The 21,947-nt window shown below is 46.0% G+C and overlaps 1 protein-coding gene across 6 annotated transcripts in view; it reads right to left on the minus strand.

The window, feature by feature from the left end:
• The window catches only part of CACNA2D2 (calcium voltage-gated channel auxiliary subunit alpha2delta 2), a 543,198-nt gene that overhangs the window by 150,122 nt on the left and 371,129 nt on the right, over positions 1–21,947 (minus strand). For all 6 annotated transcript variants that reach the window (XM_029052860.2, XM_029052856.2, XM_029052861.2 and 3 more), the window contains exon 4: positions 4,189–4,248. In XM_029052860.2, the coding sequence (XP_028908693.1) occupies positions 4,189–4,248 (60 nt within the window). The remainder of the gene's footprint in view (positions 1–4,188; positions 4,249–21,947) is intronic.

Below are 21,947 nucleotides of genomic sequence, written 5' to 3' on the forward strand. Positions count from 1 at the left end.
TCAAACGGCAGGGACTGTCTCTATCTGTTGCCGACTTGTTCATCCCAAGCGCTTAGTACAGTGCTCTGCACATAGTAAGCGCTCAATAAATGCTATTGAATGAATGAATGAATGAATAGTATCTGCTTCAAGCCCAGGTCCCTGATGGGAGGATTGGTCCATCACAACCAAGACCAATCAATCAGTCAATTAATCAATGGTATTTGTTGAGTGCTTACTATGTGCAGAGCACTGTTCTAAGCCATTGGGAGAGTAAAGTACAACAGAATTAGCCGACACGTTCCCTGCCCATAATGAGTTTACAGTCTAGAGAAGCTTATGGTCTATGCAACAAGTTTATGGCTGTACTCTGCTGAATTGAGGAGAGGGGGGTGGAGGGATGCTGTGGTTAGACGAAGCTGCCATCAAAGCAAGGAAGCCACATATTCACAGGCTTTGTACAGTTCTTTATGCTATATCAGGGTCCAAGAGGCTATATATAATCCAGCCTCCCATCTCAGGGAGGCCAGGCATAGTCCCAAGCCCAGAGAAAGTCATGATAATAGTTCTCGGAAATCTCTCATTTCAGCAAGAACCAGACCCACAGTTTGGGGTTTCCTCACTAATTAAAGAAATGTAAGCTGAAATGACATTAAGAGCTCACTCAATAGGAGTGATCTAAAGAGTGTCTGACTGTTGTCTGGGAGAAAATGGAGAAGCCAAAGGGGGTTGTTCAGGAGAATAGGCCCTGAAGACGAACCAGGTGGTGACAGGGGCAGCCGGGCAAGAGGCGGGACTGGGCAGACCCATGATGAGACCTATGCTGGTCATGGGGTCTTGACCAGCCCCTGGGTGTGGCCAATCCACAGCCCAATCTTCAATGCCGGTGCCCTTTCAGGGTGCCTACCTCTCATAGATTTCCTGCCAGCTTGTCCTTCTTTCCCATTTCACTCTCTTGCCCCCATGTCTAACTTTTCCCTTCTTTTATAATTCTCCTTCAAATCTTCTCCCTTCCCCTGAAAACAAAAGAGAAACTATAAGCTTCTCCTTGAGGGCAGGAATCGTGTCTGCCTACTCCTATCATATTGGACTGTCCTAAGCACTTTGTATAGTGCTCTACATTCAGTAAGTGCTCAATAATAATTAATAATAATTATGGTATTTGTTAGGTGCTTACTACGGGCCAGGCACTGTACCCAAGCATAGGGTAGATACAAGCTAATCAAGTTGGACACAGTCCATGTCCCACATGGGGCTCAGAGTCTTAATCCCTATTTTACAGATGAGGAAACTGAGGGACATAGAAGTGAAGTACTTGCCCAAGGTTGCAGAGCCGGGATTAGAACCCAGGTCCTTCTGACTCCTGGGCCCGTGTTCTATCCACTGGACCACTCTGCTTCTCTAGAAATACCATTGATTGATTGATTAATTGATTGAAACAAAAGTGGAAAGAAATAAACCAGTATGATGCTACAAACTCCCCTTGCTCAGATATAACTAAACACTTGTCTCAGATGGAATGTATAAGGTTTCTATTCATTCCCACAGCACCCAACGTGGCACTGGCAAGAGGGAGAAACGTCAGTGATGACAGAGTGTGTCCTCCCCCTTGCCCCCCCGGGGCCAGAATGATTGACAGCAACTGGTAGAGGGCGCATCCTTCTTTGGTCCTGGCAGTGCCTGGCACTTTCTCCAAACTATAGGCCCTGGTGGATCCCAGTTGCTATAAATTTAGACCTCCATATGTCTTGTTCTGCTTCTCCATTGGGTCACTGTCTTCTAAGGCCAGAGGCTGTTCTTTTCAGAATCCGCACAGCACCCGACACTGGGATTGGTGATTAAATGCCAAATAGAAGATATTGGAGGGAGAAGAGAGTCTGCTGTCTCCCTAATTGTTTTTCTACCTATCTTCTGGTGCTTTGCTGGTCTTCCACATTTCCCTGCAACTGCCCAAATGGCATCTTTTCTCCATGACTCAACAGCTACCAATGACTTCTCTTTACCCTAGTAACCTACTAGCTTCTTAGTACTGATCTCTTTATGCTCAGCCAATCCCCGGCATTTTGGGCTGTCCTCTTCCTCTGGTACTTGCCAGGCATCGACCCCTTTCCACCCTTGTAGTGGTGGACATGTAGAACACTTTGGAGTAGGGATAGCAGGGAATCTGCACCAGGGGATTTGATCATCGGGCCCTCCATTCAGCCTTCCTCCTTTAATTGTAGGCTTCGGGGCTTCACCTTCATTACAACCTAGCCTCTCCTACTACAACCCAGCCCGCACACTTTGCTCCTCTATTGCTGCCCTTCTCACTGTACCACGATCTCATCTATCTCGCTGCCGATCTCTCGCCCACATCCTGTCTCTGGCCTGGAACGCCCTCCTGCCTCACATCTGACAGACTATTACTCTCCCCCACTTTGAATCCTTACTGAAGGCACATCTCCTCCAAGAGGCCTTCCCTAAGCCCCCCCTTTCCTCCTTTCTCACTCTCTTCTGAGTTGCCCTGACTTGCTCCCTTTATTTTCTCTCCCCTCCCAGCCCCACATCACTTATTTGTAATGTATTTATTTATATTAATGTCTGTCTCCCCCTCAGTGTAAGTTTGTGGTGGGCAGGGAATGTGTCTGTTTATTGTTATATTGTATTCCCCCAAGTGCTTAGTACAGTGCTCTGCACACAGTAAGTGCTCAATAAATACAATTGACTGACTCACTCTCTGGCTTACCCCGCAGGACCCTCAAGTCCCGTCACTACCGGACTAGGCTCCAGTTCTCCTCACACATGGTGCCCTGGTCTCCTCTACTTCATGTTTAGAGGGGACACAACACATCACAAACTTGGGTCTCTGAAAGTGGCTGTTCTAGTGGGCTCTGAGCAGTGGTATAGATCAAAGCGTGTGTGTGTGTGTGTGTGTGTGTGTGTGTGTGTGTGTGTGTGCCCACAGTGGGATAGTTTGGGGGATACTAGGCTTGTTTGACTTGGACTGGTATTTGGTTGTCTGAGAGCAGTCAGCTCTTTAGGATGGAAGGGCTCTCTAGTGTGCTAGTGACCTGCAGTTTTTGTCTGAGGTCCTCCAGGAGGCTGGTTCATCTGGGGTTGAGCATTTCCAGTTTTCCACACAGCTGGTCTCCCTGGGCTTTGCGGAATCCATTTGCCCCAGTGCCAGCAGTAAAAGGAAAACAATCTTTTCTTCCTTTTGTATTATTGTTATAATTTGAGAACATTTCCAGGCAGAATCCTCCCTAGTTCCCCGCTGAGCTTTTTCACGGCCATAATTACAAAGTCAAACGCAATCATTAAAACAACATTTTCCCCATGCCAGACAAGCTTGCTCGTTTCCCCCAGAACCAATGCCCAACTGGAATCGTTGGAGGACTGTCAGGGGAACGGGGGAGCGAGCGGCTCGATCACCCTGGAGCCCCAAAGACAACTGGCGGGATTACATGGTCAAGATGCAAAAGCTCAAGGGATCTCTTGCCGGGGACCGCGGGCCAAAACATTAACCGTTAGCTTGACCTTCACTTTCTGTCACTGACTGCTCCTATTACCTGGGTGCACAGACAGGCGCCCGCTGGAAACGAGATGAAAATGACTTCATCCACTTTCATTACCACTAGCAGGCAACAGGGGCAGGGCAGACGAGTAGGAAGGGGCTCTGGGGAGATGAGCAGTGTGTGGGAAGAGGGGCTGGAGAGAAAGGGATGGGGTGCGGGGAAGGGTGAAGGAAGACTCAGTGGAGGAAAGGCATCTGAGGAGGGGAGTAAAGACACAGTAGAGGAGCTAGGAGGGAGCAAATAGGAAAAAAAGCCTAGTGTGAAACAGTCGACAGGAGGAATTTTTTTTCACGAATGTTATCATCATTACCAAAAGGTTCTGGAACAGGGGCTGGCAAAACCCGGGAATTTAGGATAAAAATTTGTTGAAGTCAATAATAAAGGTTCCTAAAAGTGAATTAAGTGGACAAGGCCCTTACTCTCTAGGAGATTAGAGTTTGGGCATGGACAGATACGAGATGAACATGAAGAGTTACAGACAACCTGACAGACCTGGGGCTAATGCGTGAAGTGAATCAACCCATCAGTTCATTTTTAGGTCCCCTGTAAAGAAAGTATTTTACAGCAAAAGCATATCAGTCAGTGGAAGAGTGAAGAGGGGCATGTGGAAGCCCCACAGTCAAAGTCAATGGTCAGAGAAGACATCGGGACTCACCTTGATGTTGTCCTGCCAGCGATGGGCCTTCTGAAACTTCTCAGCTGCATCCGCTAGCCTCTGAAAGCAAGAGAGCACAGGAGACTTGGTCAGAGGGGCAGGAAAAAAAATCCAGCGGGAAAATTAACACGGCACGCCCAAGTTGCTTTGATGCCAGGTCTTGGGCAACTGAATCCAGTGCCCTTGTAGCCTCCAGGCAAGTAGGTTGAGAGGGCAGCAGATGTTTTGGCTCCAACCCTGATTCAGGACCTTGCTAGCTTGGTTATTCCTACCCTCATGCCCTAACTCCCCTCTGCTCAAGCTCCCCTCAGAGACAAAGGAGTTCTACTGCTCAGAAAACCCTGGGTCCAAACTTTAGCCAGTACCTTCCACCCACTCCCCTTCTTTATTCTACAATCTCATGCCAGCAAAACAAACAAACCCTCCCAATCCTATTGAAATTGTGGAAACCACGGAGAGGTGCATTGGCCCAGACCACTACTGTATCCTGGCCATGCTTTGTCCATCCCGAGGCTTTTTGCTCTTAAGTTTAGTATTTCCTCCCCCTCTCTCTATAGATTCCACACCGCTCAGCCTGATTTTCCTCCTCCAGCCTGGGGAAGATATGTAGCTGATTGCTTTTTCCAGGTAGAAGCTTTCACCCAGTATTTGCTGCATGGGGAGTTTTTCACTCTGGGAAGTGGCAGAATCACTCGGACATGCTGACCACCCCCAGTCAACTGCAGAAGGGGTAAGTGGTGGAGTTATGTACAAGTCAGGTATGCGTTAGCTCAACAGCTCTGCTTTTAATTACGGAGTGCAGTGGGAAGCTTGCAGGCTGCAATTGCATTTAAAGACAGCCTGACAAGGTCTAATCAAAGGGTAGGTTAAATGCAGACATGAGAACACATTTTTCAGTTAAAATGTGAGAAATTAAGCACGGGTGGTGGGGAGGGGGGAAAATGGAGCTCAAAACAAAGAGCTGAGATGGTGATATTCCCTGCCACTTCACTCTATGCTCCATCCTCTCCTCTAGGATAGGCTCCAGAGCCCAGCACTGAGAAGGAAATGGGGCAGTGTTGGGGTGTGAAGGACAGGGTGGATTGGCTCCCTCTGAACATCTTGACTAGTTCAGTCCACTCTGGTGGCTGGAGGCTCTTTACATAGGCAAAGAGCTAGTCACAGTGCAAAGGGCCCAGGGCCACTTGGATTGTATGGACTTGCATCGGGCCAGGCCAGGCCAGGCCAACCTCCAGGTCTCTGAGACAACCAAGGGCTAGGTCACCAGCAGCTCACTAAAAATCAAGCTGCTGCCAGAGGGAGAGCTGAATCTCTTCTAATGAGGAACAAGCCATCAGGCTAGTACAGGGCACATGCTGCTGAAGAGTCTAGCAGGACAGAGGGTGTGGGGAGAGAGAGAGAGAGAGAGCACCCTCTCCGCAGAAACCTTAATCTTGGAATATTTCAGTCAATCAATCAATATTATTTATTGAGCACCCACTGTGTGCAAAGCACAGCCCTAAGCACTGGAGAAGAGGACAAGAGTTACAGATCACATGGTGCCTGCCCCCAAGAGCTTACAGTCTAAAGAGAGAGGCAAGCAGGCACAAATAATTTACACACAGTGGAAGCGGTAGGAAGAGCAAAGGTTCTAGCAAGAGTATGGAAGGGTGAAAAAGATGAATAAATGAGTGAATGAATAAGAAATAGTAGGAGTATAGTAGTAGTGGCAGGAGGAGTAGCGTTTACTGAGTGTCCAGTGGGTACAGTGTACTCTACTAAGAACTTGGGGAGCTCAAAACAACAAATGAAACATTCTTGGCCCACAAGAAGCTTATACTTATCTGAGGAAGTCAGACAAGAGTATTTATAAACCAAGTAAACGTAATACATCATTGAAGGTGGAATTGAATAAATATATCTCTGTAAGTGCTGAGGATGGGTATAAATAAGGTTGAAAATGCTAGAGATGGTTGATGGGTTCATATGATTATTTGGGAAAAACATGTGGGCTTTCAGGAGGGGTCCATGATGGGGGTGTGATTTGCATGAGGCGTTCGGAGGGCTCACGAGACTGTCTAGGCATCCTATGAATTTCGCCAATCCCTAGGTGAAGGGATTGAACTGTGATCAAACATGGTGCTGCCTCCCCCTGCCAGCCATAGGATACAATCTGACCCCAGACTGGCGCCTATCCCCATCTGCATCCATGATAGAAGGATCCCGGGCAGTGCTCTCCTGCTTTCCCTGCTCCAGCCGCTGCTCCAGAGCACTTTTTACAGAAGGAGCCCGGGCAGTGCTTTCCGGCCTGAGTAGTGCTTCTTAGAGTCTGTGGCAAGAACCCACTTTCCTGCTTTCCCTGCTCCAGCTGCTGCTCCGGAGCACTCTTTACAGAAAAAGAAAACTGACACGAGGTTTCTTGCAGGTAGAAGTCTTCTCTGCACCCTGCAGGGAGCCTCCCAGCTTCCACCCCTCCTATAGTTCTAGCTCAATCTAGTGGTTAGAGTACAGGCCTGGGAGTCAGAAGGACTTGGGTTCTAGTCCCAGCTCCACCGCTTGTGTGACCTTGGGCAAGTCACTACACTTCTCTGTGACTCATTTACCTCATCTGTAAAATGGGGATTGAGACTGTGAGCCCCATATGGGACATAGACTGTGTCCAATCTGATTACCCCAGTGTTTAGAACAGTGCCTGGCACATTAAAAAAAAAGTTCCAAGTGGTGGCAACAGCTCACCATGGCCTTCTGGGAAAACCCAGGCTGCAGCAGCCCAGACTGGGGTCCCTCCTGCTTCGGGTGTCCAGTTCAGAGAAAAGTCCCACCGCCCTCTTCCCCGGCACCAACCCTGTTCGGAAGGTCGGCGACTTGGTGATTTAAACTATGCAGACACAAGAGCAGGAGGTGCTATAAACCGTTCCTTTATGGGATCGCCTTGAAGGATTTTGCTCGGCATTTCGTATTGCAAAATGTGCCAATCTGTCATGGAAACAGCAGGCTGGGGAGTAGAGGGTGAAGAGAGCAGACACGTAAAGTGGGGTGAGTTGGTGGAGAGCCTCAAAGCCCTTCGTGAGGAGTTTTTGCTTGACGCAGAGGGACTCAGGAAGCCCGTGGAGGATTTTGAAAAGCAGACAGATGTGTGTGGAGCAATGCTTCAGGAGGGTAATCTGGGCAGCAGCTGGTAGTCTAAATCGAAGAGGGAAGAGGCTGGAGGCAAGGAGACCAGCAAAGAATAGTTGAGGCATGTTATGACCTGAACTTCTACCAAAGGGATAGCGGTTTGGGCGAGAGGAAGAGGTGGAACTGGGAGATGTGTAGGAAGAACTCGCAGGATTTGGCAGTAGATTGGATATGAGAATTGAAGGAATAATGTCAACATGGTGGGCTTCAGGGACAGGAGGGATGATGTGCCATAACCTGCCTCTGCCCTGGAAGGCCCTCCCCCCTCAAATAATAATATAATAATAATGATGATGATGGTATTTAAGTGCTTACTATGTGCCAAGCACTGTTCTAAGCACTGGGGTAGATACCAGGTATTCAGGATGTCCCATTTGGGGCTCACAGTCTTAATCCCCATTTTACAGATGAGATAACTGAGGCACAGAGAAGTTAAGCGGCTTGCCCAAGGTTACACAGCAGATAGGTGACAGAGCCGGGATTAGAACCCATGTCCTCTGACTCCCAAGTCTGTGCTCTTTCCACTAAGCCACACTGACTCTCAATCCGACAATTACTCTCCTCACCTTCAAAGTCTTATTGAAGGCCCATTTACTCCAAGAGGCCTTCCCTGACTAAGCCCCCCTTTCCTCTTCTCCATTCCCTTCTGTGTCACCCTGAGTTGCTCCCTTTCTTCATCCCCCCTCCCAGCCCCACAGCACTTATGTACTATCTGTAATTTATTTATATTAATGTCTGTCTCTCCCTCTATACTATAAGCTTGTTCTGGGCAGGGAATGTGTTGTTTATTGTTATACTGTATTCTCACAAGCACTCAGTAAAGTGCTCTGCACACAGTAAGTGCTCAATAAATATGATTGAATGAAAAAAATGCTATTGACTGAGATGGGAAAGTTAGGTGGAGGGGGGTTGGAAGGAAGATGAGTTTGGTTTTAGACATATTGAATTTAAGGTGCTGGCAGGGCAACCAAGTAGAGATGTCCTGGAGGCAAGAGATGTGAGGTTGCAGGTTAGAGAAGAGGAAGATTTGGAAGTTATCTGCACAGAGATGGTAGCTGGAGCCCTGTGAGCCGATGAGTTCCCCAAGAGAGTATGTGCAAAGTAAGAAGATTAGGGGACCCAGAATAGAGTCTTGGGGGGTACCCACAGTTAAAAGTTGAGAGGCAGCATAGGAGCCCAGTGAAGAAAACTGAGAATGAGCAGCTGAAGACGTAGGGGAGATGTAGCTGGGGGGAAGCAGCATGGAGTAGTGGATAGAATATGGGCCTGGGAGTCAGAAGTTCATGGATTCTAATCCCAGCTCTACCACCTGTCTGCTGTGTGACTTTGGGCAAGTCACTTCACTTCTCTGTGCATCTCATCTGTAAAATGGGAGTTGAGACTGTGAGCCACATGTGGGTCAGGGACTAATGTGTCCACCTCGAATTGCTTATATACGCCCCAGCGCTTAGTACAGTCCCTGGCACATAGGAAATGCTTAACAAATACCATCATCATTCGAGGAGAACCAGGTACAATTAAAAGGTTAGCTTGGGAGGAATGAAGCAGTAATCAGCTTACTCCTCCATCATTTGCTCAGTGTCTTTTAATAGGGTCTTAGTGTCTTCAGGCTCGAATTCACCCAGCTGAGCTTCTTCTGATTGCCCATGAACATTACTTTTGTGCTAGCCTACTTTGCTCGAAGACAAAAAAGCCTGAAAGAAGGAGTAGAGGGAGACTATGCACTCCTCTATGGCCCCTAGAAGTCACACAATTAATGACTTCTCGGGCTCTCTAAGGAAAATCTCATTTACGCTCCGAGGCAACTCTCCTTCCTCAACTTGGGGACAGCATGAATACTGGGAAATTGAGACACAGGGAAGGAGAGGAACTTGGCTAGGGTGGACCAGCAAGTTGGGGTGGAAACAGAAACTGACCAGAACACCAATTCACCAACACCTTGGGATGCCCTGCCGCCCCTTATAAGGCCCAAAGCACCATCCACCTGAATGGAGCCACTACGGGTTGGCGGTGAGAGGAGAAGAGATTTACAATAAAAAAAAGTGAGGGATTGATTTGTGTAATGAAACAGGAGAGAAAGAGCAGCTGTTGAGGCCTTTTAATTGAGCTGCAAAGAGCAAATGTCAAGACGCTTGAGATTTCTAAAGGGATCAATACTGCATCAGTAAGTAAATTAAAAAACAGAAAGCAAACTAAGTGGCACAATTAAAATAGAAAGTTCTCTCCAAACCCAATCAGGAGCAGCTCTATTGCCACAAGACCCTCTTCTGTCCTCAGACAAATCCCAGGTCAGTCAAGATGTAGCAGCTGGATATAGAGTGGAGTGGAAAGACCATTTGACAGGTCCAGAAAAAGTAGAGAGCCAGATGTGGTAGTGCTAGACAGCCATCTGACAGGCTTCCACCCCATTTTGTGCATAAATGCTCATAACGTCCCCCTTTTTAAAGATGTAACATTGAAGCCTAGGAGTCAGTGGAAGGGTTGTAATTAGATGCCCTATCATCATCATCATCATCATCATCACCTCCACCACTACCCACAATATTTACAGAACACTTAAAATGTCTCTATATACAGAGAAAAAAATGATGAACTACAGTCCTTGCCTACAATGAGTTCACATTCATGCAGCTCACATCCTGACTCAGTGTCGTACATTAACAAAAACAACTCAAGCCAAAGGTGATGCCCATCGTGGCACTAGGAATGGACAACAGTCATCTGTCAATTCCTTCCCGGTGGGAAGAAAAGGGGCTCAGAGCATTCCTGTAAGAATCTATGCCTGTAGAAAGCAGACCTCAAAGTCTAGACCAGTCTGGGTCAACCCAGATCCCAGGGCCCCTACTTCGAAGGAGGAAACAGATGTAGAACCAGCATGGGGAAGGGAACTGGGAGAGGTCCGGGTCACGGCTCCACAGGTCTTGAGCCAGAGAAGCCAATCCTCAAAGAATTATAGGCAAAAACAAATGGGAAAGGGAAGGGAAACAGTGATAGCAGGGCAGGCGGCACTTTTCCATGCACTGGAGAGACAGGTCCTGACAGTGCATCAGGCAAGCAGGGAGTGTCATTGCAGGTAATATCAGCTTTCCCCCCTTAAGGTGCTTTATGATAAGGAGAACACAAAGGGGTTCCTCTGAAATGTCAATCTTAGCCCTCGGAATGCTATGCAGGAGTAGATGGACGTTGGCTTAGGGGTGTTTGCTCCCTCTCAGTCCCCACCACCCATCTCCCAAGAAAAGCTGGTATCCTTCAGTTCTGGTTCTACCTCTATGGGCAGGGCCCACATACCCTCTGGTGGCTTTCAATGCTATGAAATCAGGTAGGACCAAGAGGAGGGAAATATTGATTCCATTTGGAAAACGGTGACAACGCTGGGGAGAGTGACCAGGCTAGAAACAGTCTGGAGAAAAGATAGCTGCTGATAGAGAGTAACAATTTATCCCAGGCTAGTGGTATTAGAAAATTGATCTTATGCATTTTCTTTTCTAGGTGCTCCTTGCGGGGAATGCTGAGTTCTTGGAATTATTGGGGGTGTGTGTGTGTGTGTGTGTGTGTGAGTCCTTTTTTTCACCTTATCTGCAAGGTTGGGTGAATCCTGGGGTTTCCTCCTTTCTGATCAATCTATGGCCTCAAATCCTAAAATCCCTGACTCCTCTTCACTTGCCCACCAAAAACTGGCCCTAGAGCTGAGCTCTCTAGAGATTCCTCCCTACCTCAGCCCAGCCACTGTGAACAAATGAATCCTTTCTCTCCATCCTACCCCACCATCTCCACCCTGCCCCACCCCTACAGGCAAACAGCCATGTATCAAGCTGAACTGGCTGTCAGTCTCATGGACCACTTGAGCAAAGCAGACACGGGAAGATCCTGATAATGATACAATGTGGGACTATCACCACCCCGGTCTCTTTATGACTTCCTCCCTCCAATACTCCTGGAGGTGGGAAATGTTAAATGATTCAGCAGTTCTTAATGGACACAGAGCACAAAGCACGATGGATAATGTTTGGTGATCATTACTCTTTGGATGACTGAATGCACTGTGACAGAAGGTAAACCATACCAATAATAATGAAGAGGAGGAAAAAAAAAACAGCCATCAGGACTCATTAAAACTTCAGCAAATAGACGTTTTGAAGGGTTGAATGTAGCTAAAGTTCTATTGTATTAGAAACTGATGCTAAAACTCTTCTTTCCATCATTCCCTTTCTCTGTCTCTCCCATTCTATTTAAAAAATCCCTATCCCGGCGACGAAAACAAGCACTGACCCACCTCCTCAGGCCTAAACGAAGTGACCTAGTGAAAGTCAGGCAGTGGGTAGAAAAGAAGCAGAAGAGTCCCTGCCTCTCCTTTATCTTCTTTTTTTATTAGGTTTTAATGGGATACTGCCTAGCACTTGAGTATGCAAGCCGGCAGACTGTGTTCAGCTGATCTAGTGATGTGGGAAGCAGTAGAAGGCGATCAGAATGGCTGGGAGAGGAGAGGTTTCAGGAAATGATATTTGAAAATGATTTGAATGGCTGTTGAGCACATTCTGGACTCTGACATTTGGGGCAGGGAGTCTGTCTCCCCTAACCCGATACTTCTCCTCCATCTCCCTCCCCCTGGGTTTTTATGAGTGACTATGAAAATGGGTACTTGGCTTACGGAATGGGGGAATAAAAATGGATTGACTACCAACCCACTGCAGAGTGACCCCCTTCTGCCTCTGAGCTAAAGGCAAGAGGTTTTGAACTTCCTTTCCGGGAGATCTTTAAGAATAGTAGAGAACCCCATCTCCTTAAGCTGGTATTGTGAAGCCAGCATGGAGACAGGGGGATAGATGAGATGATCTGTGGCATTTCCTTGCAACCTGAGGATTTGATGATGCACAGCAATCAACGGACCCACATTGATGCTTAATTCTTTTCTGTGAAATGTCCTGTAAGAACAAGCTTCTTCAGGGGATGTGTTGTCCTGAATGGCTGCCTTATCTTTAAGGCCATACTAGTCTATCATGAATAATGGGACTACAGCTTCTGTGACCAAAGGATTATTTCTCATCCTCAATAATGATAAGTGCTTAGTACAGTGCTCTGCACACAGTAAGTGCTCAATAAATATGACTGAATGAATAAAACCACAATTTTCTTCAGTGTTACAGATCAATCAATCCATCTCCTGGCACGATCTGTGCAGACTCTCTAAAATGCCTAGGGGGAAAGCTGTAGACTGGAGGGAGAATGGGAAAGGGGAAAACAGAGGAAGGACTTAAGGAAGATGAGGATTTTTTTCCTGGTAAGGCCAAGAAGAACAGGTTCTTCGGTGGTCTGAGGGTCTGAAGTCAAACATGAGTGAGAAGGAGTGCCATTCTACAACTGCCCTGCAGCAGGAAACAACAGGATTAGACATAAGAAAGGAGGTCTTGATAGCTGTCCCTCAGAAGTCCTTTCCAATCTCACCTAGGAAAGGATTCATTGAGTACTTAAAACCTTCAATGCCCCAAGATGCCCCAAAGGAAGCACAGCAGACTCTCCCTGTGGCACTACAAAGAGGGACCATGTGATTCAGTAGTCTTTCATTATTCATTCATTCAATACTCTTAATTATGCACTTACTATTTTCAAAGCCTTGTACTAAGCACTAGTAAAAAATACAAGTTTGAGAATTAAATAACAGTTTTTAGGTTTCCAAGGGGCTCACAATCTAAGAATAATGGTTGGTGGGGTGGGTGGGGTGGGGGGAAGCTGGTGATAGAATAAGGCAAGATAAAGCAATTAATCCATAACATAAAATATAAAGAAAATGGCAGCTATAAGAGGAATAGGGTACTGTGGAGAGAGAGAGAGAGTTTCAGAACAATCACAATCACACCAATATTCATGGCCTTCTTGGTATTCTAAAGGATGAGTAGTCATTATTATTTCTGCTCCTTCTCTTTGCCTTGGTGGAGCAGAGCAGGGCTGATGGGAAGTCCTCGTGACGTGGTGGTAGGGCAGCTTTTCTTCAGGACAGAAGTCCTTGGTCTTGTGGAGAAGGGACCAGCTGAGGCTCTGGCTATTTTTTTATAGCATTTATTAAGCGCTTACTATGTGTCAGGCACTGTTATAAGCACTGAGGTAGACACAAAGTAACTAGGTTGGACACAGTACATATCCCACATGAGGCTGACAGGCTTAATGCCCATTACACAGATGAGGTAACTGAGGCACAGAGAAGTCACGAGGCAGACAAGTGATGGAGCGGGGATTAGAATGCAGGTCATTCTGGCTCCAAGGCCCATGCTCTATGCACTAGGCCATGCTGCCTCTCACACTGCTATTGCTTCTATACAGACCCAGGAGCAAGTCCAGTTCAGTCATAAGAACCACACCCTTCCTCTTTCTTTTTTTAGAATGGAGATGTGATGGCAAATATTTGGACTCCCAAATATTGACTCATCCAGATCATCTGTTTTTTGGGAATCCACTGGAACCTCTCCCCAAACAGGAGCTTGGAGTCACACACTCAGTTATTTAAAGATCAGATTTTTATGGGGCAAAATTAGTCCTAGTCCTTAATAGATACTGTTATACAAATAAAGCATATGGAACTGCGTAGCTCTCACTACCGTGCTTGCCAAGAAGGGGCAGCACTTTGTTTAAGAGGAAGGTTGTTGATGAAAGGGCTGGGGGCTGTTGATGAGTACCAGAAGAAGAATTTAGGATCCTGAAGGTTCTAGTCCCACCATTTTCTCTGGGACTGTCTAAGCAGTTCTCTGTTCCTTGTCAAGTGGCAAGAGCCGCTCTGGGAATCAGCAGACCTGGGTTCTAATCCCAGTTCTGCTCATAGCTGGCTAAAGTGGGCGAAAACAGACCACACTTGCATTTCACAACATGCTGCCATCCCCACCCACTGGCCTGCAACTTGCTCGTTACACTCTGTAATAATAATAATAATGTTGGCATTTGTTAAGTGCTTACTATGTGCCGAGCACTATTCTAAGCACTGGGGTGGGTAGATACAGGGTAATCAGGTTGTCCCACGTGGGGCTCACAGTCTTAATCCCCATTTTACAGATGAGAAAACTGAGGCATCGAGAAGTGACTTGCCCCAAGTCACACAGCTGACAAGTGGTGGGACCGGGATTAGAACCTATGACCTCTGACTCCTAAGCCCCTGCTCTATCCACTGAGCCACACTGCTTCTCTGTACCCTGGCAGGGATGACAGAATGCAAGTAGCATTGCATGAATCACTAGCGGTAAAATCAATTCCTTCCTACAGGTTCTGGGTCCTGAAGTCTCAAGACCGAGGCTCATCCATTGTTCCCGAGGACAGATTCCATCCATCTATTAGAGGGGCCCCAAGGCTGTGGTTCGCATTTGTCTATATGAATGTGCGGCCTAGACTCAGAATGCTTTTAAATTAAGATGCTATTTTTCCTCTCGTCAAGGTTGTCATTTCTTGATTTTTTTTCTACTTGGTTCCTTTTCTCCTTTGCCTTCCATCTTTCCCCTCTTGGATCCTGATACCCTTATCCAGTTGTCAACATGAGAGAAGAAAGGGAAGGCACAATAACAACTGAAACCACTGCCTGTTTTGAGAAGAGTGCTCTCAAGTGCTTTGTGACATAAGAGCGAGAGGCCTACCAGCCAGACTGGGCACTGTTAGGGACTTGCCTATGGAGGGAGGGAATATAATATTATTTAAAAAAGTATTTATTAAGAATTTACTGTGCCTAGTACAACCCTGAGATACATGGCTAAAGTCGCTGTTTAGAAATCTTGCCAGTTTCCCATTCAGTGACTGCAGGGCTGAGGGAGAAGAAGGGAAGAAAAGGGCTCAATAAATACTATTGATTGACTGACGAGCACAGCAGAGTGTTGGCCAAAGACCCTTTCCCTCTTTCAACTGGCGTGGTTCCCGTTTGGTTGGCTCCATTGGATTGATCTTTCCCCTCTCTCCCCAGAGTCATAACCTCTCATGTGACAAATTCTAGACCTTAATTCTTCCCATAGAGGCATGAGGAACAGGTTATCAATCAATCAATCAATCAATCAATCAATCAATCACAGCCATTCAGTAGGTGCTTACAGTGTGAGAAGCACTGTACTGAGTGCTAGGGACAAGTCCCTGGCCCACAGACAGCTCTCAATCTAAAGAGGGAATGACAGACACACAGAGAAATATCCACCAGGAGTTCAAGTAAAGAGGTTAATTTAACAATTCAAAAGTAACAGAAGTAAAAAAAAAATCACTGCTGAGAATAGCTAGTCCTCAGCCTCCTCGGCACTCTGGCAAAACTATCCATGGCCCAAACTGCTACAGCCCTCTCAACACTGTAACTGGGATGAGGGTAGGGGAGAAGAAGGCAGATTCAAACTTCAGCCATCTGAGGAAGGTGGAATCAAAGGGAGAAAAATGCAGAGTCTTGTGCCCTTTGTAGCCCTGGGAGCGGCTCTTTTCCCTGGAACTTTCCCCTCTGGCAGGGCTGCTCTGGCCTCTGGGTAAATAAGGAGAGAAAAGAGTAAAAAACCCAATAAATTGAAGACTAAATAGAGATTTAGAGATGGAAAAAAGAGAATTTAAATGAGCCTGTGGGTCAGAGAAGGCCAATCCTCGCCTTGGGATTTACAGGTTTCTCTAGCTCCCAAGGCTACACGTGTCTGGATGCCAGAGAACTGATGGTTTAGACGGTGGAGGAGGAGTGGGAGGGGGACAAGGCAGATGGATGACTATTTATTTACTGTTCCCTGTCTTCTTTCTCATTCCACACACTCCTTCTCTCCTCTTCAGTCCTCACCTAGGCAAATCCATCCTGAGCTTTCTCTTCAGAGCTCCAACTCAGGCAGGGATTAAATAGCATCAGAAAAACCACTGACTCAGAACTCACAGACAATGACAAATGGAAGTGGCTAAGTTTTGAGAATTGGAACGAAAGGCCATGCAAACAGCTCTTCATCCTTCTCCCAGAAGAAAGGGAAAGGTGGGCCAAGGGTTAAGGAGGTGGGGCAGGGAGGGAGAGAAACACTAGAATTATTAAAGAGTCAGGATTCAGATCAGGGAGTACTGTACCTTCAGGGCATTAGCCATTTCAGTGGTTAAACTGGGAGGTTTGGGGACTTGGAGTCACTTTCCCTAGATCTGTTTCATTCCTTTGTTGCTCCTGGAGGTTTTCTCTCTCCTCTCAATGTCTGTGTGTCTATGTGTGTGTGCATGCATGAGAGAGCAAGATAGAAGGGGAGGGGGAGAGAGAGAAATAGAGAGAAAGAGAGAGAGACCCCCTGTGTGTGTAACGATCCTTCCCAATCTCAGCTGGAAAATAGCTGCCTCACAATAACATACTAGACCCTTCTGTGACAATTCCTGCCACAGTTGTCCATTGTAAGGTGAAAAGTCATTACCACATTACAGATTTAGAGAAGAAGGGGAAAGGAGCCAGAGAAGATCATGGGCACTGAGAGAGTAATCCTTTTAAGGGAAAGCAAAGTTTTGGAAGAGAAGAAAGAGCAGAAACTGGGAGTGACTTAATCAATTTTATTTATCGAATGCTTACTGTGTACAGAGCACTGAACTGAGCACTTGGGCGAGCACAGTACAATAGAGTTGGCAGATATGTTCCCTGCCCTCAAGGTGCTTAGAAGCAGATGACTTGAAATGTAGTTTAAAGCATAAATAAATTAATTATGTTCTAATAAAGCATTCATTGACTGGGTTGGGATTGGTTTAGTCAACAGGATTCATCTGAGTGAAAGTGGGGGGTTTTAAGACACAGTGGGCTGAGTGCCTCTACTTTGAGCTAGACTGACAGCCAATCCCATAAACTCACAGCCATTTAAAATGCCGGTTCCCAAATTGTCAACCTTGTTCTCATCCTGTGACACTCTCGAGAATCAGCTGAATCCAAGTCTGCCACATTGGAGTGGGCAGGGATAGTGTCTACCAACTCTGTTGTATCATCCCCTCCTAAGGGCTTAGTACAGTGCTCTGTACACAGTATGTACTCAATAAATATCACTGATTGAGTTATTGAGCGGATCATAGTCTGGTGTTTGGCTCTTTTCTTCTATTTTCCCCCATCTTCTTCCTTTGTGAGCCCAGATGAGCCATTTTGTCATCATTTATCTTCATTCAAGCCCTAGGACCTGTTTGGTTCGCCCTACCCTTTCATATATGATAGACCAACATTCTTACCACTTTAAAAGCCTTATTAAAACCACATCTCCTCCAAGAGGCCTTCCCCAACTGGTCACCTAAGCACTTGGATTTGTATCCTTGAAGCACTTGATATTCGCCCCATCCCTCATTCCCATAGAACTTATGTACATATCAATAATTTCTGTCTCTACTGCTAGACTGTAAGCTCATTGTGGCAGGGAATGTGTCTGTAATATTGTTGTGTTGTACTCTCCCAAGCACTTAGTATAGTGATCTGCACACATCAAGCGCTCCATAAATATGATTGATCGATTGATTCTTTAATGTCTGTCTCCCCCTCTACTACAAGCTCCTTGTAGGCAGGACACATATCTACTCACACTTTTGTATTGTACAACACAGAAGTGGACAGTTGGGAAACTACTGCAGGAGTCAGGCCAGCCTGTAGGTAGCAATCAGGAGAAGGGATGCTCGAGGTGACTGGAGGTTCTGTGAAGATCGGGATACCAAAGGGGTCGACTTGAAGACAGAGGCAGGGCCCGCTAGGACAAACAAAATCACACAGCAAGCACCTATCTTTACCTCTGCACAATGTAGAAAGGAGTATGGGTCACATATTAATCTTTTCAATCACACCTACACACATGCACTTAGTACAGTGCTCTGCACACAGTAAGCTCTCAAAAAATACGATTAAATGAACAAATGCATAGGTTCTCACCATTAGGAGTGTCACCTTGGAAAATGAAGCACTGCTATACATAGGTTCAAAGTACCATTCTTGAGGGTACCATTCTTGAGGAGTCCCCTTGACCTGAACAATCCCTTGTAATAATGATAATTGTGGAATCGATTAAGTGCTTACTATGCATCAAGCACTGTTCTAAGCACTGGGGTAGATATAAGATTATCAGTTCGATCACCATCCATGTCCCACATCTCCTGCTTATCTTATGTATGAGTCGTGCTCTGGTTTCAACAGCCCAGGAAAGTGCTGAGTCTTGTAAATACAATATGAGCTCTTCAAAACAAATTCCATTAGGCAAAAATCCCCTCAAACCTAAGTTTTCCATTAGTTCCAGCAATTCACTGGGCAATTTAGTACTCTATTAAAACAGAACTCCCAAATAATCCAGTCTCCAATCAGACCCACCCATTTTGTTATAAAGAGGTTTATACTGTGTACCCAAACTTATTTAAACTTTTTAATATATTCCAGGAAGATTTTCTCCACACCCCCCCCAAATACATTTAATTCTATATATGGGCTATTTTGTATCCTATGAAAAGAAGCAGATTTTAAAAGAAGGTTATTTGAATCGACATGTGTCCCCAACTTCACCGAGCTGGATTGGCTTTGTTTTACATTTCCCAGACACCTCCGCCCATCTTTTAGGGTTTTGTTTTGGAACAAACCACTTTTTACTAAACTGGACAGTGTCCATAATATTGTGGGAACACGACATCATAGTTTACTACTATGGAGTGACAGGGAGAACGTATGTGTCACTGTATGATAACGATCAGGGTGACAACCCCAAACACCCTTTTGGTAATTGCCAAAGCATCAATGTCACATTATTCATAAACAAGCAAATAGCAAATCCATTTATGGTTATAGAAGATAAAGTTCTCCTCCAGCATGAAAGCAGCTCTTTAGCAGAAGCATTTAAAGAAACCTAAACTCTTCATCAATATGGAACAATAGTGTTATTCTCACTAATGAGGGCATTATTGGGGATTATGGACTAGTTTGGCTAGAAATACTGAGGCCTCTGGAGAGGGCATTAGCAGATGTTAGCTCAGCTTGGCAAGCAGTATGCCCTGGATATTCCTTGTCAAACTAGGTCTGCTTTCCTCCATAAAGCCCTCTCTGGGGAGCGTGGCACCACTTGCCAGGTTGGACTGAAACATTTCAAAATGCCCTTTCTCCAGGGAGGCTGACTGGCATCCTTTGCCAAGTGAGGCTGTAATCCACGATCATTTTGCTTGGCATCCCTAAGAATCATCGTGTCCTAGTGGAAAGAGCACTGGTCTGGGAGTCAGAGGACCTAGGTTCTAATCCAGCTCTGCTCCTGGCCTCCTGGGTGGTGAGCTTGGGCAAGTCACTTAGAGAAGCAGCATGACCCAGTGGATAAAGCAAGGGCCTGGAAGTCAAAAGGATCTGGATTCTAATCCTAGCTTCACCACTTGTTTGCCTTGTGACCTTGGGGAACTCACTTCACTTCTCTGTGCCTCAGTTACCTCCTCTCTAAAATGGGGATTAAGACTGCGAGCCCTATGTGGGACAGGGATTGTGTCCAACCCAATTATCTTGTATCTACCCCAGCGTTTAGTACAGAGCCTGGCACATAATTAACACTTAAAAATACCACAATTATTATTATTCTCTGGGCCTTAGTTTCTTCATCTGTAAAATGGGGATTCAATGCCTGTTCTTTTAGATTGTAAGCCCTAAGTGGGGCTGAGACTGTGTCTGATCTGTTTGTATTGAATCTACCCCAATTCTCCACACGTAGAAATCATACAACAAATGCAAATACCACAGTTATTATTGGAACTTATAACTCTGCACTCTTCTTCCTACTGGGTTGTTGGAGAACCATTTTGGTGAGGTGGACGTATTGGCTTGGAAAGAAAGGGAGGGAGCTTGGAGGAACAGCCACCTCTGCCTACACACCCTTAAATGGGTGCCTTTTCCTTGTCCAAGCTAGACTATGCTGACCTTTGCTGAGCAGTTATTGAGTGGATTTACAGGTTGGTCCCAGTGAACCTCTGGGCAAATGCAACAGAAAACTCGTTGATATGCTGTTGTGTTTTGGATCCAAGCACTGCAGTTCACCCTGGAAAAGTGAGTAGTAATAATTAATAATAACAATAATGGTATTTGTTAAGCTCTTACTGTGTGCCAAGCACTGTTCTAAGTGCTGCGGTAGATACAAGATAATTAGGTTGCACACAGTCCTTGTCCCAGATGGAGCTCACAGTCTTAATTTCCATTTTACAGATGAGGGAACTGAGGCACTGAGAAGCGAAGTGACTTGCCCAAGGTCACACAGCAGACAAGTGGTGGAGCTGGTATTAGAACCCAGGTCCTTCTGACTCTCAGGCCTGTGCTCTATCCACCAGGCCTTACTGCTTCTCTGTACTGTGTCCACAGGGGGCACCCAGTTTATTGAAAAACAAACTAATGAGCCAGGCCACACCGGGAAAAGCTCTAAGTTTAACCACTGGTAAATATCATCAAGGCCAAGTTCAGATACTGCCTCTTGCAGCTCATGCTAAACAATGGTGCCTTCGGAGGATCAATGGGGGCAAATACTTGCTCAAGGAGGCCAGAATAACCCCACTATCCCTCCAGCTATTTTGTTACAATCACAAAGCTTTCACATCATGTGGTCGACTGGAATTACTAAGACTTCCAGTCCCATTTTATCTTCTACGAGGTACAAACCGAGAAAGACACCCAGCAACTACTACTCCAGGCTAGAATTAAGATGTCTTATATGAAATTACTGTCTTATTTATCCTAAATCCTATCTAGATTGTGAGCCCCAGGAGAGCCAGGGACTGTTGAATTTCCAACTGTGTATTCTTCCCCAGTGTTTAATGATAATAATAATAATAGCATTTGTAAAGCGCTTACTATGTGCCAGGCATGTACTAAGCACTGGGGTGGATACAAGCTAATTAGGTTGGATACAGTCCCTGTCCCATTCACCCAAAAGGCCAAGGCTGCTCAGTGGCTAGTCTGGAAGGACAAGTGGCATCCCAGAGCAGTAGGCAGAAGTAATGAAATGCCAGACTCTGAGCAAGGTGAGGTTTACGAGGTGAAATCTCAAGGCAAGTGATTCCTCTTATCACTAGTCTAAAGTGACATCCCTGACCTTGTTTCTCCTACCCCAAGCATCTTCCCCAACCCAGAGTACCAGGACATCTGAATGCACACATGAATCACTTGATTCTGATTCTCCATTTTGGGGTCATTTTCATTTGTTTAGAATCACAAGTCCTTCATCTCCAGGAGAGAGAAAGAGAAAGAGACCGAAGAAACAATAACGATATACTAATCATGGGAAGCAGAACGCTATCAAAAAATTATCAACCGGCGACAAGACTAAGACAACCCCCTTATATGCACACAGGGAATATAAATCTTTAGTAAACACTATAAAGCAATGAAGCGTCTCATCCTGTAATAATCTCCGAGACAGTTGATCCCCGGGCTCTTATTACCCCAGCAGCCCTCATCTGAAATCCACTAGACAGCAGGCTTAGCCACGGCTGAGTATTGATCAAGGAGGCAGCTTCAGAAAATGTTGCGGCATTTTTCTTTCAAAGCAGTAACTTGTTTGTCAATAAGCTCTTGGCTGTGCAGCCAGGGCAGGCTGAGTGGGGCATGGAGCTAGTTGGGGTGAGGGCAGGGGTCAGGGGAGGGCAAAGCAGATCAGAACAGAGCAGATCTGGCATATTGGCTTCCCTCT

Source organism: Ornithorhynchus anatinus, chromosome X2 (assembly GCF_004115215.2).
Source record: "Ornithorhynchus anatinus isolate Pmale09 chromosome X2, mOrnAna1.pri.v4, whole genome shotgun sequence".
Taxonomy (NCBI): domain Eukaryota; kingdom Metazoa; phylum Chordata; class Mammalia; order Monotremata; family Ornithorhynchidae; genus Ornithorhynchus; species Ornithorhynchus anatinus.